The 19321-nt window shown below is 34.1% G+C and overlaps 1 protein-coding gene across 1 annotated transcript in view; it reads left to right on the forward strand.

Moving 5' to 3' along the window:
* COL9A1 (collagen type IX alpha 1 chain) overlaps positions 1-19321 on the forward strand; it is a 123629-nt gene that overhangs the window by 81577 nt on the left and 22731 nt on the right. The window contains 6 exon segments of the mRNA XM_074310574.1: positions 85-138; positions 11008-11061; positions 11681-11752; positions 14497-14532; positions 15195-15239; positions 16404-16436. Coding sequence (XP_074166675.1) covers positions 85-138; positions 11008-11061; positions 11681-11752; positions 14497-14532; positions 15195-15239; positions 16404-16436 — 294 coding nt within the window.

Here is a 19321-nt window from a genome sequence, read left to right on the forward strand (position 1 = left end):
TTCCATAATTCATTAATTTTATCATCAAAAGGAAAAAAGGCCATTTATTACTAATATGTTATTTGCCCATCTTCTTGAAAACAGGGTCAACAGGGACCTCAAGGGGAAGTTGGACCACGAGGACCCCGGGGGCTACCAGTAAGTACTAGTCTTTTCTGCACCTGCAGATTTATCTCTTCTAGGATTTGCCTGATTATGCAAACAGATGAAATGAGAAATAAATTTTTTTCCTCAAGAAATGAGAAAAGTTCTTAGAAGATCATATCATAATTCCTTTGGTTGTGGAAGAAACAATTTCAAGAGACAACATATTATAGTGGAACTCAGAAGAGTCAATCAAATCCACTGGGATTTGAATTTTGCTTTGACACCTACTGAGTGTCTTACTATCAGCAAATTAATTAAAAGTTCTCTGAACCTCAGTTTGTTCAGCAAAATAAGCGATCCTGCCATTTTCCATGCCTCATTCACAGGGATGTTATGATGATCAATGTCTATGAATGCATTTTATAGAATTTAAAATAATCCTTAGCACTTTCCTATTGCTCTGTGGAATTATGCATTTTTCAAGAGATATAGTGACATGCATCTTCTCTTCATGTAATTCAATTCAATTTTAAAAATTCAGTTCCTTTTGTAAAAATTAAAACATGCATGTGTAGAAGCTGACTCTGAGCATATCATAAAAAATTCTTGATGCCCTAGATGAGTGTAAAAGTATAAATAGGCACTAATCTTCCTTGGTAGAGGAAGTTTCTTAGATCTGCCCTTTGTATAAAGATTTCTGTGCTTTGATTAGGTTTTACCTAAAAGCAAGGATCATATTACTAATAGAGAAGATTTTCTGGTATTCTAAGAATTCTAGGCATCTATTATATTCCATTCTACTATCTTCATTTCTTTGAATAAGAATCTGAGCATGTGTAAGATTAGACCTTTCATCTAGTTAGAATGGCATCTTATGATTAGATTTTTTTTTCTGTTAATAGCCCTACTATTTTTCTAATTATACAGGCTTGAAATTTTGTAATCATCCTTAAATTCCCCTTTCCTTTGATCTCTTCTCACTTAACATCTAATAATCACTTCACTGTCAGTTCTATTTCTGCTTCTTGAATCTATACTTCCTTTTTTCTCATAATAAAATTTAATTTTTTTACTTAATAAGTATTTATTTTATTCCATTTTCCACACTTCCCAGAAAAAAGAATAAGAAAAATCCTGTAACAAACTGATGTCAAGCAAAAAATATATATCTCATTGATCATATCCAAAAATGTGTGCCTTGTTGATGGTATCATTCTTTGTCATTAGTGTTCTGGAATCATAATTGGTCATTGCATTGATCAGTTATCAATTATTTCCAAAAATCTGTTTATTATATTGTTATTGTTTAACTTATCCTCCTCATCCCACTTGCTTTACATCAACTCCTCCTTCTTCCCATTTTCATTGAACCCTTCTCTTTGATTATTTTCCTGCAACATGATAGTATTTCCTTACATTCATATTCCATAATTTATTTGCCTATTCCAAACTTTTGAATGTGAATCCCCATCATTACTACACTAGTTCAGGTTTTTATTAAATTAAATTTTTTCTTTTTTTATTATGAATTTAACATCAACAAAAATATTTTAATATCTAATGAACAAAAAAGGAGATTGCGAATAAACCAAACATAAACTTCTTTCACATGGTAAGGTTTAAAAAGTGTGTTTTAAATTTAATTAGATCTTAACAAAGTTTTCATGTTTATTTGTATCTTTTCCTGAATGTCTTTTTTAAAATTTAATTTTAATTTAAAATTGTTATTGCTGCTTTTTTTTTCTTCTTCATAATAGGATCATAGATTATAGGATCATAGAACCCTAAACAGGATCTAATTTAATCTCTATTTTATAGACAATGGAACTGAGACCCATGGAAGTAAGGTGATTTGTCTCAGGTCAAAACATTGGGCTATTATATTGGCCTCTCAAATAGTTCCCCACTTCCAGTTTCTTCCTGCTTCAGTCCATGAAATTTATTGTTTCCAAATGAATTGTCATAAAACATTACTCTTTTTCATTTCATTCCTCTAATCAAAAACCACTAATGGAACTGAAAAATAACTAAACTCCATGGCCTGGCAGCAAAGGTTCTCCATGCACTGATATCAAACTACCTTTTAGCCATCTTCTCTGCTACTTCCTTATGTATATTCTATATGCAAGCCAAATTGTATTTCTTACATACATCCTATGAAGGTAATTTCTTAATTTCTTAAATTATTTTCTTAATTTCTTAAATACATCCCATGCCTTCTTGACTGTTTGTCAAGATGATTTTTGTCACTTAGTATGTCCTTACCATTATTTCTATTTATCAAAAATTTACTCATAGTTCAAGGCTTAACTTAAATGCCACCTCTTCCATGAAGTCTCCCCTGATGCTCCTAACATGGCTTCCTTTTCATCAAAAAGTATTCCCCCCCTCTTTTTTTCAGTCTGTCAAAAATATTTATTTAGTTTTTATGTGCCAAGTCTTTTGCTGAGCATGAGTGGTACAAAGAAAACTCATAATACTTTCCTGACCATTTCAGTAAGTACTTATAATTTACTGTTCTTTTTGTAATTGCAGTAGTCTATGTATGTGTCACCTTTCCTCCCCTCCAATTCTATTGTAAACTCTTTAAAGGCAGAGACCAGGCTTTATTCATCTTTGAATCCCTTGCAGTCTCTATAATGAAGCCTTATCCATGGCGGAGGATAAATGTAATAATGTTAAAAATGACATAAGGAATTCAGCTAAGCAGTTGAAAATGTCTGCTTCAAAGTAGAACTAGACTTCCTATAAAATGAAATTTCCAAATAAGTCATGTGGCATGGGTCAAAATATGTTTATCTAACACTAGATAGAAGTACTATTTTAAAGATATTTCAATATATCCAAGGATTTTTACATTCACTGATATAATTACAAACCTTGTCCTCAAGTCAGAGGTTCTTAAATTAGAGTTCATAAACTTGTTTTTAAAAATATTTTGATAATTATATATTATAATTGGAATTATTTTCCTTTGTTATTCTATGTATTTTATTTTATGTGTTTAGAAACCATTATCCTGAAAAGGGGTCCATAGCCTTCATCAAATAATCAGAGGAGGCAATGACACAAAGAAAATTAAGAATCCATACTCTAGACCTTACTAGATGGTTTGTAAGAGTTGGTATGACTGAAAATTTTAAATGTGGCCTTTAAGTCAATCTGATAATGAGTCTCTAAGAACTGAGCTAAGCTGATATCATAAAATTAGATTTGAAAAGAACCTCAAAGGCTATTTAAGTAACCATTTCCCCTTTGTAGATGAGGAAAATGAGACCCACAAAATGATGTGATTGGTTTAAGATGACAGGGGGATTCAGAAATAGGAAAAGCCCTTTACACTAGAGTCAGTGCCCTTTCTCAGACAATAGGTAAACAATCCATCACGTGGATTTTCCATGACATTTTTCCAGGTTGCCATAGGATCTGTTATAGTTTAAGCTTCACCGACCCATCTTTTGGGAACTCAGGGTCACCTCTATGCCATGAAAAAAACTAGCAGAGAAGGACTTTAGTAGAGAACAGTCTATAATATGACTATAAAAGTGAATTGGTCTTTTATATCCTTGTGATGCGCAAAAATCATGACTAAATAAGTCTTCACCATGGTAATGTAAAATAATTAGTCAAACTGTACTTTTAATCCCATAAAATGGGTTTATAAAAGCATTGATCTATAGCTGACTTTCTGGATTAATTGGTATTCCTTTTACCAGAGAGAAGCATTTAGTATATAGTATATGATACAGATTATGGAAAGTGATTTCCTATTTTTCTACTTCTTTGATCAGCAAGATTTTAAAGCTGTGGTTGCATTTATAGATATTTTTATATCTTTTAACAACCGAGTAGTTTTTTGTTTTAAATCAAGTGAACAACAGTCAATTATTCATTCCAACAGCATGGTGAATTGCAGTAGGACCAGACTCAAATAGGTGGAGCCACTAAACCATTAAAGCTAATAACCATTAATTAAGGATATCATATTGACTTAAAACACCTCTTAACATTATCTATTCTCTATGTAAAGCCTGAAGTAAGGAAGACTCATCTTGAGGTTAAATTTGGCCCCAGATACTAGCTGTGTGACACTGGGCAATTCACTTAACCTTGGGTTTACTCATATGTAAAATGATCTAGGAAGGCAAATGGCAAACCATTCCAGTATCTTTGCCAAGAAAATCTCCAAATGGTAGAATGAGTCAGACCCGACTGAACAATGAAAAATTATATTTTTATTTATTTTGTAGAAAGTATGGTTCAATTACATTTAAATCTGGTTCTGACTATACTTGGATTTGACACTTCTGGTATAATGTATAGAAAATTGGAATCAATTAGGATTCGATCATATCTAGCCATGTGATCTAGGAAAATTATTTAACCTCTCTGAGCCTTAGTTTCCTTCTCTAAAAAGGGAGTGGTCTGGATACCATGGCCTCCCTTCAATATTGTAAAATATTTGCTTCTATTTTCTGTAATCCTAAGAGTGAAGGACTCTTCAATAAAGTTAGGAAGGTTTTACAAAACAACCTTAGCAACCATAATGTAAGTCAGCAAATGTGCCTTTCCCATGATTCTGTGCAGGAATAATAGATCCATTTATAAACAGACACATCATTAAATGAAGATTCACAAACACTACCCTAAGATAAGTGGTTGTTATTTAAAAATGACTGTCATGTTCCATGACCTCTATCTACATGGATTTTTTGAACGAACAACTGGTCCTGATTTATTAAAAAAGATACCTGCTCAGTCTGTTCAGTGATGGATGATCTTGAAGGAGATTTTGATTGAATGCTTTAGTGGTTCCCTTAGATAGACTGAAGACTTACAGCAGGGCCCATATCTGTGCTCGCCAAGCCACATTTAGCAGGCTTAAATTGAGCAAGACTGTTCATTTCCCAGGGACCATTTACTATCTAATAGTGATAATACAACATTACCAGTCATGGAAATAAAGCTGAAATAGTGTCGTATAGCTAACAAAGATACATAGATATAGATAACTCTTCTCCTGAAAATTGTAATAATGCCTTGATTGGTCCTTAAATGCATTAGTAAATTATTAGAATGTGCACAACAAAATGGAAAGAGAAGTCTTTTATAGTTGTTTTTTTTTCCCTGAAGTCAATAAACATTTATTTTTCTCTTGACTTTTGTCTTGTTATTGGACTTCAGTGACTGGAACAGAGAGTGAAGTTGACAACTTTGCACAACTCTGCTTCATTTAAATCCACTTCCCATGCGAGTCAAGACATCACCCGTGATATCATTGGTCCCCTTTGAAAGCAAGGAAGAATACAAGAAACATTTATTAAACCCTATATGCCAGGCACCATGCTAAGTGCTGGCAATACATTTACTAAGCATCTACTACATTACTAGTATCTTGCTAGGCACTCGAATAAAAAGAAAAAAAAAGAACAAAGGAAAAAATGTAGTTTTTACTTTCAAGGAATTTACTACCCTTACACATGGAGAACAATGCAAATCGAAGCTTCTAAAAGGCAATGCACCTTTCTTATAGCAGCATACAGTTTGAAGAATTCTAAACCCTAATCTCGGGAAAAGGACGAGGACTATGAAAATGTTCCCTAAATATGGGAAGAGACATGAGCTAACTTTATTCTTGCATCATGACATTCTCATTGTGTTAAGACTCTGCCTTAGTCTCTATTCTTTCTATTGAAAATTGTTTTGGGGCTACTAATAGAATGGGGGAAAAGCCTGAAATTTTGGGGAGTTAGAGGACCTACGTTTGAGTTTTGTCTTCACTGAAAGTTTTATCTCTACTAAGTCATTTAAGTTTTCTGGGCTTCATTTTTCTTGTCAAAAGAAATTGGAGGTCCTTTCTAGCTCTGAATCCTAAATTGAAACTCCAGTGCCTTGAGGTCCTTTCTACTAAATTGAAATTCCAGTGCCTTTTCTGTGATGGTTGATCTGTTTGGGAGAAATAGAAGTGAATGTATTTTGGAAGAAAAATATTAACTTCCGACCCCTAACTCAGGGTATCTGAGAATATTGTTATCGCCCCAGCTCAATGATGTGTAGCAGTTCTTATCTTTTAATTAACAGCTCTGTCATTGCATTTCCTGTCATCAGTGTCATAGTTAATTACTCTTCTCATGGAATTTGTTTAGCTTAATCTGTGGTTGCACTGATTACTGTTTTGTGTCCCTGTCACTCTTGCTAATATCCTTTCATTAGTTCATACAGTGAAATAGCAGACCTTAGAAAGAAAACCTGATTATTTTCAGACTAAAGCAGAAACCATAAGACTTACCCATTCCTCTAGTCCAAAACAACCTTTTTATTTCTCTTGGGTCTTTGTTTGAAAAGCAAATATTTTATTTCTCATTTGTTGTTATAGACTTGCCTAAGAACTCACTAACCAGAGACTTATAGGAGAGAATTGAAAAGAAAGGGAGAAGTCCTATGGTCTCTAAAAACATCTTCTGTGTAAGGGATTCTTGACCTGGGTTCCATGAACTTGTTTAAAATTTTTTTATAACTGAATTTCAATGTCACTTTTTTTTTTGTAATACTATGTGTTTTATTTTATGCATTTTAAACTATTATTCTGAGAAGTCCATAGGTTTCACCAGATTGCCCCAAATAGGTTAAGAATCTCAATTTTGCATAAGCAGAGGAACAAATACCCCTAAATTCATGGATCTTACCCCAGGGTAACTGAATTCAAAGATGAGAGGGACCTCAGGTGATCATCTGGCTTAGCTCATAGCTCAAAATAATTTCTTTTACATTGGCCATCCAACTTTTGTTTGACATCCAAGGAGAGAACTCATTGCCTCCTGAGGCAGCCCATTCCATTTTGGACAGTTTTAATCTTTAATTTAATTAAAGAATCTTTTATTCTTTAATCACCAAGAAGTTTTTCATGTGAAACTTAAATTTCGTGTCTTCACAACTTTTCCCTATTGCCCTATAGGATTTAGCAGAAAGAAAACTAATCTCAAATCATGTCACAAAAAATACTTGATCCATAACTATCATATTCTCTATAAGTCTTCTCTTCTTCAGGATTAATAGTCATAGTTCCTTTAATTAATTCTCATGTATGCTTTTGTATATGTTCAAGTTTCAGACTTATAATAGTTACAGTTGACTATTTCTGGGATACTGAAAGGGGCATGGTCTAATGATGTTTATAAGGCTTGTTAATTGAGCTCATTAATGCTCTCTCCTGGGCTGCCTTCTCTTCCCCCCCCCCCCCATATATTTTCTTACCTGATGATCTCATCAGCTTATGAGTTATCCAACTGTTGTTCTAGATATATGGCTCTCAGCTACATATATGGTTATATATGTAATGTCTTTTCTGAGTTTCAATCCTACATTATCAAATACCTACTGGACATTTTAAACTCTATGTCCCATAAACATCTCAAATTCAAGAAGCCCAAAAGGAGCTCATTGTCTTCCCAAATCCTCAAGACTCTCCTCTCTTCCAAAATCTTCTTTTGATATTGAGAACATCACCATTCTCCTAGTCATTCAGGCTCCCAATCTCATTTTTATTCTGTCTCTGTCTGTCTGTGTTTCTGTCTCTCTCTTTCTTGCTCCCTCCCCCCTCCCTTCTCTCTCTTGCCACCCTTCTCTAATACCCAATATGTTGCCAGATCTCATCATTTTTGTTTTCATGGTCCTCTTTTCTGTTCAGACAAAAACTATCACTCTTGTTCAGGTCTTCATCAGCTCTCATCTGGACTATTGCAATGGTTTCCTGATTGGCCTCCCTTACTTAAGTTTCTCCCTGATTTAGTCTATTCCCCTCCTTAGATGGAGATGTTTTTCTAAATCTAGGAAATCCTAAATCTAAAATCTGAGCAATTCAGCCTGCAGTCACTAAATGCTAGTGGCTCTCTATTACCTCCAGGTTCAAATATGAAATCCTCTGGATTTTAAAAACCTTTAAAACCTATTTCCATCCTACTTTTCCAGTCTTCTTACTCTTTATTTTCCTCCCCAAAGGCAACAATGGGATTCTTGCTGTTTCTCGAACATGTCACTCCATCTACTATTTCTCTGCCTTTTTATATATTGTTCCCCATTTTTGGAATATTCCCTCTCCACAATTTTACCTTTGGAATCCCCTTTATTCCTTCAGTACTCAGCTCAAAGTCTGCCTTAAACAGCAGCTCTTTCTTGGCCCCCTACTTGCCTTCCCTCTATTCTATATGTATCTTGTTTGTCCCTCTTTATTTACAGGTTGTTTCCACCATTTAAATCTAAGCTCCTTGAAGACAGATACTATTTTGGCTTTTTAATGTACCTATGGTTAGGACAGTGCCCAGTATATTGATTGACATTCATAGAAAGAAGAGAGAATGAAATTTCAAGATCAGAAAAATATTGAATTTTCATGGTAATATAACTCCTTACAGAAGTGGAGGCCCACAAATCCTTTACCTAGTTGCATGTTTGTAAAAAAAAACAACAAACAAACAAAAAAACTCCGCCAAACTACCAAACAAAATTTGTTTATAAGTAAGAGAAAAAATGATAAATGTTTCACTTTTTATTTACGATGAGAGGGGGTTTAATCCTTCAGAAGTGAACGCTTCAGGATATGCCTCAGGCAATGAACTTTTACTTTCTGTTGTAAATTATATTTCACACCTTTCCTCTGCAATTGTTTTGTTTGTTTGTTTGTTTTTTAGTTAAAATTACTTTAGAATGATGTTATTTGAAGCCACAATTCTGTCAAAAAATAATTTGAACTAGTCACCATAGCAGGTGTTCTGGAGAAAAGAAGTCTTAAACTTTGAAGTATGTGACCTAGTCATTGGAGTGGGACATAATCTTGAAATTCATAATGTGAAGGTGGGAAATATCTCATTTTTATTGGCCTGCTCTTCATCTACAGCCAACACATCTGCAGTTCAGGCCCTTTCAGAGTGATCTTCACAATAGAAATGGCCTGAACAAATGATAGGCTCCATCTGCAAACTTTTGCTAAATCTGGCAGAATAGGTAGTTGAGAATATAGATGGGCATGTTGGTCAGATTTGGGTAGGAAGATCACTCCAGATATTCAGTTGCTTTGTTTCCTTAAGTGTTATATTAATGAAAATTAGGGCGTTCAGTTACAGTTGACAACAAAGCTCATAAAACTGTCTCTGAGATGTCAGTATATCTGATGCTGAAAATATGTATCTGGGGCCTATTTCAGTTCAGTAATGAGTTCTCACTGATTTCAGAGATATTCTAAACTTTAAACATTGCTTAAAGGTTTTGAGGATTTTTTTTGATTCTTTTTTTTTTTGGAAATATAATTCAACTGTAAGATAAAGACAGATACCAGCTTTGTAATGAAGAATATAATGGTATTATTGGATACAGATTTAAATATTTTAAAATACTAAAAATATTTTAAAATACTAAAAAAAACACTCCTAACATGTTAGATTTATAAGAAATACAATCATTTCTTTTTAAAATTTAATATTTTCCCCTATTATATGTAAAAACAATTTTAAAATTCTTTTGTCAAGTTCTGAGTTCCAAATTTTCTCTTTCCCTTCCCTTCCCCTCAATGACAAGGCAAACAATTTGACATATATAGAAATGTAAAATACATTTCCATGTAAGCCATGCTGTTAAAAACGCCAAAGACAACCATCCCCCCAACCCCCAAGAAAAATAAGGTAAAGAAAAAGTATCTTTGATTTGGAATGCAATTATTTCTTGAATAACTTCAGTATTTAAGATAGTTAACTGTCTATAGATTTTCTTTTTAAAAATAAGACCTCTGATTTCACTGATGAACAAATTTATCTACCAATGGAGAGTTGAATCTTTTCATCATTTTTCATCAAGTCTTAAAGAGAATGTTGTTTTGTAGAATGAAAGCATAATATTTTCTTTCTCATAGTTTTTGAAATCTACTTACATTATTTTTAAGGGGAACCAAAATAATAAGCAGAACAAAGAGCTGTATTTCATTCTATACACCTCTATTGGTTGAGTAAAAAATCTTTTGAGTACAGGATTTTAAAAATATTACCTTTTTGAATTTAAAGTTTGTTAATATTTATTTTTAAAATGTTTTCTAAATCCCTAGTTTCTGTTCAGATGCTTAAGATATATGATTACATATTATAAATACATATATATATACACACTCACTTATATACATATACACTTATTCATACACCATACTTAGGACTTTTGTTGTTATTCAGTCATTTTCTTTTTCAGGTCATTTTCTTCTTCAAGTCATTATACAGATGAGGAAATTGAGACAAACAGGCTTAAATAATTTGCCCAGAGTCACATTCCCATTAAGTGTCTGAGATCACATTTGAACTCATCTTCTAGACTGAGTGCTCTGTCTCCTGTGCTACTTAGCTGTCTTTCATATAGGGTTATTGTAAGATATTTCTTCTAGAATATCATTATAATCCACAAATAGTTCAGACTCTTCACTGACTCCTGATTTTGATTCTTAATACAATGTTTCTGGGTAAATAATTTAAATATCTATGCATTTCAGGCAGCTCTGATTTCTCTACTAAGTCTTAGAGAAGTTAAAATTGGCCTAAATGAAAGGAAATCCCCAAGATGGCAAATCTGGTTAAAAAAAAAAGACTAAACATTTTCTTTCCTGGGATAGAATTTAAGATCCTACAGTGGAACAACTGTTTTGTTTGTATGATTGTATTCCTTGCAGCTAACAAGGTGCCTGGCACATAGGTGGTGTTTGTTAAATTGAATTTGATTTGGTTGAATCCATATGATCTCTTCCTTCAAATTAATGATCTAAAAATGGAGATGCTATTGTGATGACTTCAGTTTTTAGTTGGATATTGTTTTACTTAAATCTTCATGAAGCACTTGAACTTGGAAAAGAGGGCTGTTTCATGAAAATTAATTACATTTACCTCTTTACAGGGTAGCAGAGGAGAATTAGGACCCAGTGGTCCTCCAGGCTCACCAGGTAAACTGGTAAGTGATGCCTTTTAAAAAAATTCTCAGGTATATTTTCTATAATTCATGCTATTATAAGAAAGGAGAGATGGGTGAGCCAAGTCCAGAATGGAGAGGGAAACAATACAGGAGAAGTCACTGATAAAACATGTTTTATTTTGTATTACCTGGAAATGAAATGTAGCAATATTTGAAATAGCATAACTAAAAATTCCATACCCTTGAGGAAAGAGTGTGTTAATAGCTTCAGTCTGTGACATTTTTTTTCCTGAATTGATGAGAAACATCAGGTACCACATTTGGTTTGTGGTTGTTCCTGGAACTCAAGAGTCTGTTGCATGAATGCTGTCTTTTAGAACATCTACACTGCTTATTTACACAGCAAGCCTTGCAGAAGCCCAGACTGAAAGAGCCCACTGTTATTGAGGAATGTAAACCTTGAGAGCTGGTGATCTCAAGTAGAAAAAAAAAATCTATGAAGAATGGGCTGTTTAGAGAAACAAAGTTAGATACCTGACTTATATTTACTTCAGGAAATGGCAAAGCCAGCTAGGGCTCCTATGGGCTGGTGGGACTGTATGATCAGAGTGTTCGCTATTACATTAACTTTTTGTTTTTTGTGCTTGGTGATTTACAGGGTCCCCTTGGCAGCCCAGGCCTTCCAGGTCTGCCTGGTCCCCCTGGACTCCCTGGATTGAAAGGCGACAGGGTAAGGATTCAGATGGTAAAGAGGTTACTTTGTAGATGGGCATTTACTGCATTTTCTAAGCTAATAAATAGTTATACAGAGAATCCATTGACTAAGTAGGAGGCTTGTTTCAATCAAATGGAAAATATCCCTAGAATATAGTTCAGTCACTTACAAAGCAGATGAGTCTCTTTAGTATGATGTAATGTGGTGCAGTGGAAAGACTTCAGTACCCTTTGAGGAGGGAGGTTCATTTCTCTATGATTGTTTCCTTATCTATAAAATAAAAGAGTTGGATTATAATGACCTTTAAATTTGGGAGATTATAGAAAAAAAAACAAAAACCTCTCTCCAGATGGTAATTGTTTATTGTCCAAAGAGAAAAGAACTATGGGTTGAAAAAGGATATTCACTTTATGATCATCAATTCACTGATCATTAGAAATAGAAGGGACCTTTGAGACCATGAAACACTACGCCCATCTTGCTCATTTACAAATTGAGAAACCAAGACTCAAAGGGGTCAAATGAATTTCCTCAGCTCAAATAGCTAGTTATTATCAAAGCTGGCACTGAAATCCTGGTCTCTTGATATGTCCTGTCTATAATGCACAGTGTCCCTCTTATTTTCCATTCAGTTCAGTCAAACATACATTTATTCCATGTCTAGCATTGTGCTGGGTGTGGGGGATATAAAGGGAGAAATGAAAACAGTTCTTGCCCTCTTTGTTCTTTTGCAGAGAAAATGTATACAGATAAGTTTATAAATAAGAATATATCTATATATACATAAACAGACACATCACATGTTTATATATGCAAACATGTTTTATATAGATACATGTATATGTATATAACCTAACATGCAAAGTTAATCTTTTGAAAGGGAGGATTAACAACTGGTGGTGATGGAGATCAGGAAAAAGCCTTGTATAGGTGGTAACAGTTGAGCTGCACTTTGAAAAGAAGTAGGGATTCCAAGAAGCAGAAGAATTTAGTATTCTTTTATCCCACTGAATTCTAAATCTGTTTTCAATTTTGTCTTATTCTTCATGACTTTCTCTCTTTTGGTGGTGGTGGTGGGGAAAAACACTGGAGTAGTTTGCCATTTCCTTCTCCAATTCATTTTACATATAAGGAAACTGAGGCAAACAGGGTTTGCCCAGGATCACACAACAAGAAAATATTTGAGGCCACATTTCAGTTTAGGAAAAAGAATCTTCCCTACTTCAGGTCCAGTTCTCAATCACCTCTTAGCTGCCCAGGTCTATCTATTCTTCAGATATTATTTGGATTTAGAATTTAGAGCAAGAAAGAACCTTAGTGATAACATATAGTCTAATTTCCTCATCTATTAGATGAAAATATTGAAGTTCAGCGAGGTCAAGTTTTCATAAATATTAAACAGCGGAGCAGATATTCATACTTACATCTTTTGACTCTTGCCATTGACCTCCAATCTCTAATGCTCTTGCTCCTATATTGTGTTGCTGTCTTGGGATGTTTTGTTCTTGATACCTTTTTTCTCTAATAAGAATTTCATATCTTACCCACTTCTGCTAGTTTTCTTACTCATCTCTGGGCTCCAGGTTATCATATCTGAAGTCTATTTTCTCTATAGCTGCCAAGACAATATTCTTAAGGCATCCCAAGATATTCTCCTGTTCAAAAACTTTCAGTAGTTCCCCATTGGTAATGGGATAAACTATATACTTTCTTAGATTCTTTACAATCTGAATCCCAAGTATCTTTCTGACCCTTAATTCAAAATATACAACTATACCCCTAATTTTATGTTCTGTCCATAAACTGTATTTTTGAACCTTGACACTTTTTCCCTACTTCTTTTCATTTTTACAAGCTTAGAATTCCTTAAAGCTTAAAATGAACTCCTTTCTTATCTCTGGCTTTTAGAATCCTTGTCTTTTGTCAAAATATTCAACAAAACCATAAATCAAGACCTGTTTTATAACTTTTTGCTGATTTCCAAAGTGTGAATGCTTACACTGAAAATTTGACAATGGGTTCTCAAACTGGTTCAAGTTGACTCCAACACATCTTTATGTACCGGATAGATCTTCTATCTACCTGATTTACAGTAGTAGTAGAATGTAAGCTTCTTGAGGGCAGAGAATGTTTTCAATTTTTTTTTTGGATGTTCAGCATTTGCTGTCTTGCATGTAAGACTTTTAAAAACTTTTCTCACTTGTCACGTGACCCCTTTTCACCTGAGAAATTTTTACATGACTCCAGGTATATAGATAATCAAAACATTTACTGATTATAAGTCATAATTTTAAGACCCCCTTACATTCAGTTATGAAACCCCATATAGGGTCATGGATCATACTTAAGAAGCTGGGGTTTAGTGTATACTTAATGTTAATAAATATTTCAGTGAATTGATTGTCATCAAGATATGACAGGGAGATATTATTCCCTTACCTTTTCCTATTATTATGGGTATAGGGAGATAGTTAATTTAAATTATATTGTACTTTCATCCTTTAAAAAAAATACCACTTTTTTTGAAGCTTTTTATTTTTCAAAACATATGTGTGGACAATTCTTCAACATTAGCCCTTGCAAAAACCTTGTGTTCCAATTTTCCCTCCCTTCCCCCATGTCCTCCCCTAGATGGCAAGTAGTCCAATGTTTAACATATATTGGACTACTTGCCATCTAGGCAAGATAGAAATATATGTTAATGATATTACTTTTAAAGTACCTAGTTTTGAGATAATATTGCAATGTCTTCATCATAGGGTTCAGTTGGTGAGCCTGGTCCAAAAGGAGAACAAGTAAGTCTTTAATTTGATCATTGTAATGTTTCATCAAACACTTTATGTGGTATTTAATATGTGGTAAATTATAGTTGCTACTCTGAAGTTGTGTGGATGTGGCTTTAAAAAAGTGGGACTAGTAACCTCTTTTCCCATGAAAAAATTGTTTGATTTTTCTTCCTGTTAATTATTGCTCTCCCTCTGGGACTGCACTTTTTTTTTCCTCTGAAAAAAAAAAGAACCTCTCTGTATGTATACTCCAAATTGGCTAGCCTCTAGTAGTTTTAACATTCTGCAATTTCAGTAAAAGAATCATACTAAAGCTATCAGATAGGTAAAGTTAATTTTTTTTCCCTCTGTTCCTCATGCTTTGGAAAGAACATTTCTTCAAAGGCTTCCCAATGGATAAGCTAAGGATTTTTAATGATTAACCCAGAGGTCCATATGAAAATCAGGACAAACCTTTTTTGGATTCTCTCTGAAGCTATTGCCTTATTTGCGCTACTAGACCATAAGCCTATTGAAAGCAGTCACCACACAAATACTTTTTCTTTGATTTCTGCAATGTTCAGCAGAAAGATAGAACCACAGTAGGCTATCAGTGAATACTCACTTGATTGGCTGGATGATTAAAACTAAGTTAGGACAGTGATAATTTGAAATTTTTGCCTTCATTTTAGGGTCGTGCTGGTGAAGAAGGTGAAGCAGGAGGAAAAGGAGAACTAGTAAGACATTCTTGTTTATTTCATTTCTGTTTTAGGCTTGTTTTCCTTAGATTTAAAAAAATGTATTTTTTTGAATTGAAATCTATTTCATTGATTTCTGAAAAATAGACAGTTTTGTCTATAAGCTTACTTCTGTTATAGGTAAATTATATAAGTAAAAAATTACTAAGTGGAATAAGGAGAAAACTTGGTTTCTAAACTCTTATGAATTTATTCTTTCCATTTTATCTTTTTGGGGAAAAATAAGTACTTATCTCTAAATGACACATCTTTACAGTGAAAGAAAATTTGCATCTAGATTGATAAGTAATTCTCCTATGGTATTCCCATACATGCATAATTAATAGTTTCTGCCATTCAGAAAATATGTTGGAGAGAGGGGATATTATCCCAATTCTTGACAGACAGCTATCTTTTGAATTCTCCATTGTAATTTTAAAGTTTTGAAACAATAAAACCCTGATGCAATGGATGGTTCTAGGAAATAATTGGGAAATTTATTTAGTTATCTCTGTCATTGAAACAACTTAATTAAAAAAAAAAAACCCAACTCTTTTTCCCCCTTTAAAGTAGAATGGAACATTTCTCGTCATATTATTCTTTAAAAACATTTTTAGAGTGTAAAAGGCTACCAGAAATAGGATCTGATTTTCTATTTGATTTTAAAGATTAATTTTAATCTAAATGTGATACCTCATTTAGCAAAATGGTCCTCATTATCGTAAATTTGGGGAAAAAAGCTTGTATTAAGTTTTCTCTGAGTCATAGATATTTATTTCTAGGCAAAGAGAATGAATCCCATTTACTTTCTAATGCTAATTAACTGATGACTGACAATTTTGAGTGAACATGTCTGTTCTATTAGCTGACATATCACTGGTGGGATATTTTTCTATTCACTTTTTTAATTATGAAAGAAAACCATATATAGTGAAGTAGATTTTTTAAAAGTGCTTCCAAGAATATAAAAAGGAATTTAGGTTTTTGCAATTTTTGTAAGGCATTGGAACTTTTTATGATATTTTCACATTTTATGACATATTTTTATTAATTTGATCATATTTTCTCTAACATTTCAATAATAGAATACAGTTTAGAAAGTTTAAGCAAATTATCTCAACTGTGAATACATTGTTCTAATATAATTTTATTTTATTGATTTAGGGAGATATAGGATTGCCAGGCCCAAAGGGATCTGTAAGTATGATGAAAAATAAATATCATAACAAAAATCAATAAAACTGTATAATTTCTGCTGCATTCTACTTTATGAAATCCATCTCAAATCATCAATCCTTCAAGGACTTGCCTCCAAGTAAATGAAGAACCAAATTTACTAATTTATTTAAATAATAGATTGAATCAATAGAAAACTCTTGCCATTATGGAAACACATTTAACTTTGGAAGTTTCTCTGCTTAAGGACAGTCTCTGTATTTCTTTAGGAATGACTTAGTCACCATTAAGTAGCAATACATTTCCCAATTTTCTGCCCAAATTTGTCATTTTAAAAAATGAAATTGTATTCATTAGGGAAAAGGATCAGTATTATAATTTCCTAAGTAATTATAAGACTGAAAAATGTTTCTTTGATTTTTATAATCTGTGTTTTGGGATATGCATATTATGTTGGAGAAATGATGTATTAGTTTAAGTAAGCACATTAAAGTGTATTTGAGATGGAAGACTTTGATCTTTTTTTTTCCTTGTTGTATCAGAAGTCTCACATTATTCAATATGAGGTTCAGGGCTTTTATGAAATCCTACATTAAGGTAGTCGTTGTTCTCTTTTAAAATGGTTCTGACTATTGAAAACTGAAAGGAAATTTCTACTTGTGGCATTGCCTGCTTAGAAGGTAGCTGACCAAACATTTCTTCATTTCTTTTTGCTAGGGGTGTGTGTGTGTGTGTGTGTGTGTGTGTGTGTGTGTGTGTGTGTGTGTGTGTGAGAGAGAGAGAGAGAGAGAGACAGAGAGAGACAGAGAGAGAGAGAGAGAGAGAGAGAGAGAGAGAGACAGAGAGAGACAGAGACAGAGACAGAGACAGAGACAGAGACAGAGAGACAGACTCAGGCAGAGAGAGATAAAGAGAGACAGAAAGAGAAAGAGGGAGAGAGGAGGAGAGAGAAAGAGACAGACACAGAGAAATAGAGAGAGAGAGACAGAAAGAGAAAGAGGGAGAGAGGAGGAGAGAGAAAGAGACAGATAGACAGAGAGAGAAATAGAGAGAGAGAGAAAGAGAGAGAAAGAGAGAGAGAGAGAAAAAGAGAGAGAGAAAGAGAGAGAGAGAGAGAGAAGGGGAGGGAGGAGAGGGAGAGAAAAAGAGAGAGACAGACAAAGAGAGACAGAGAGAAAGAGAGAAGAGGGAGGGAGAAAGAGAGGGAGAGGGACAGAGAGGAGAGATTCCTATACTATTAAGGCTCTTAATGTTCAAAGGGCATTATGTACAGAAACTCTTGAAGTAATAGTAATAGCTAGTATTTTTATAGTGCAATAAGGTTTTGTAAAGCTCCTTACAAATATTATTGCATTTTCTTTTCGTAACATTACCTCCTCAGATAGATGATATTACTATTCTATTTTTATCAGTTAGGGAACTGAGGCAATCCCTGATTAAGTTACTTGCCCAGAAAACGCAGCTAGTGTCTGAGGAAAGATTTAAACATGGGTTTTTCCTGACACCAGGTCCAGTACTCTGTCCTTTCACCTAACTATATCAGTGAATGTCAAGTAGATAGCATGAGTCAGGAAAATATGCAAAGAAAAATTTCATAGAATTTTGGAGTGAAAAAAACTCTTATTCCTTACATATATATACAAGGAATTTTCAGGGTCATATTGACTCAAAGGACTTAAATGACTCATTTATTAAAAAAAAAGCTGTTCATTGATTAAAAGTAAGAAGAGAGAAGATGACTTTCAATTTTATTTAAATTTGGATCAAATTCCCAGTTATTAAAAAAAACTGTTAATGAAAAACAATGACCTTGGATTTGCTCCTTTCCCTGAATTGAGCCAGAAGTTGCCCTTTAGTTCAGGAGAGTCCTACACAGAATTGTGACAGAATTGCCCCTCTTATTCCCTTTCAGTATCCTTTGGACATTCCAATATAAAGTGTTAGAGCTGTCACTCTATACTTTGGCTCATGACTGTGACTTTTTACCTAGGACTGCCCTTTCCAGGTGGACTGTCCCCACTCTGAATCACTTTTGGGCAAAAAATATCTCTTATAGCCTGATTCCATCAATAAACTTTCAGTATGACTACAAATTTGTGTCCTCTGTTGCCAAGGAGTGAATCAAGAACTCCACAGTGTATTGCTGTAGATTGCTTCTGGTTTCTTTCCAGCTGTTGACCTTCAACCATTCTGGATCATTACAGGGGCTTCTGGGAATTTATTAGCATTCTGTAGAATTTCTTTAGCACTACTAACTCTCATTTCCCATTGTCTAGCATATAGCCCTTTGTGCCACAATTTTCCTAGGGGGATACTTTTTGGCAGAGAGGCTTAGATGGAGGCTAATACTTTCTAAATAAGGAATGGCAAAAAAATAAAACATTTACTAAATTGTGTTTGCATGTAAGGTAGCAAATTCTATTAATTTATTTCTTATTTTTTGCTCTTTAGTCTAGAATTTCCTTCCTTCCTTCCTTCCTTCCTTCCTTCCTTCCTTCCTTCCTTCCTTCCTTCCTTCCTTCCTTCCTTCCTTCCTTCCTTCCTCCCTCCCTTCCTTCCTTCCTTCTTTCCTTCCATCCTTCCTTCCTTCCTTCCTTCCTTCCTTCCTTCCTTCCTTCCTTCCTTCCTTCCTTCCTTCCTTCCTTCCTTCCTTCCTTCCTTCCTTCCTTCCTTCCTTCCTCCCTCCCTCCCTCCCTTCCTTCCTTCCTTCCTTCCTTCCTTCCTTCCTTCCTTCCTTCCTTCCTTCCTTCCTTCCTTCCTTCCTTCCTTCCTTCCTTCCTTCCTTCCTTCCTTCCTTCCTTCCTTCCTTCCCTTCCCTTCCTTTCCCTTATCCCTTTCCCTTTCCCTTTCCCTTATCCCTTTCCCTTTCCCTTATCCCTTTCCCTTTCCCTTATCCCTTTCCCTTT

The sequence above is a fragment of the Sminthopsis crassicaudata genome, chromosome 4 (genome assembly GCF_048593235.1).
Source record: "Sminthopsis crassicaudata isolate SCR6 chromosome 4, ASM4859323v1, whole genome shotgun sequence".
Classification (NCBI taxonomy): domain Eukaryota; kingdom Metazoa; phylum Chordata; class Mammalia; order Dasyuromorphia; family Dasyuridae; genus Sminthopsis; species Sminthopsis crassicaudata.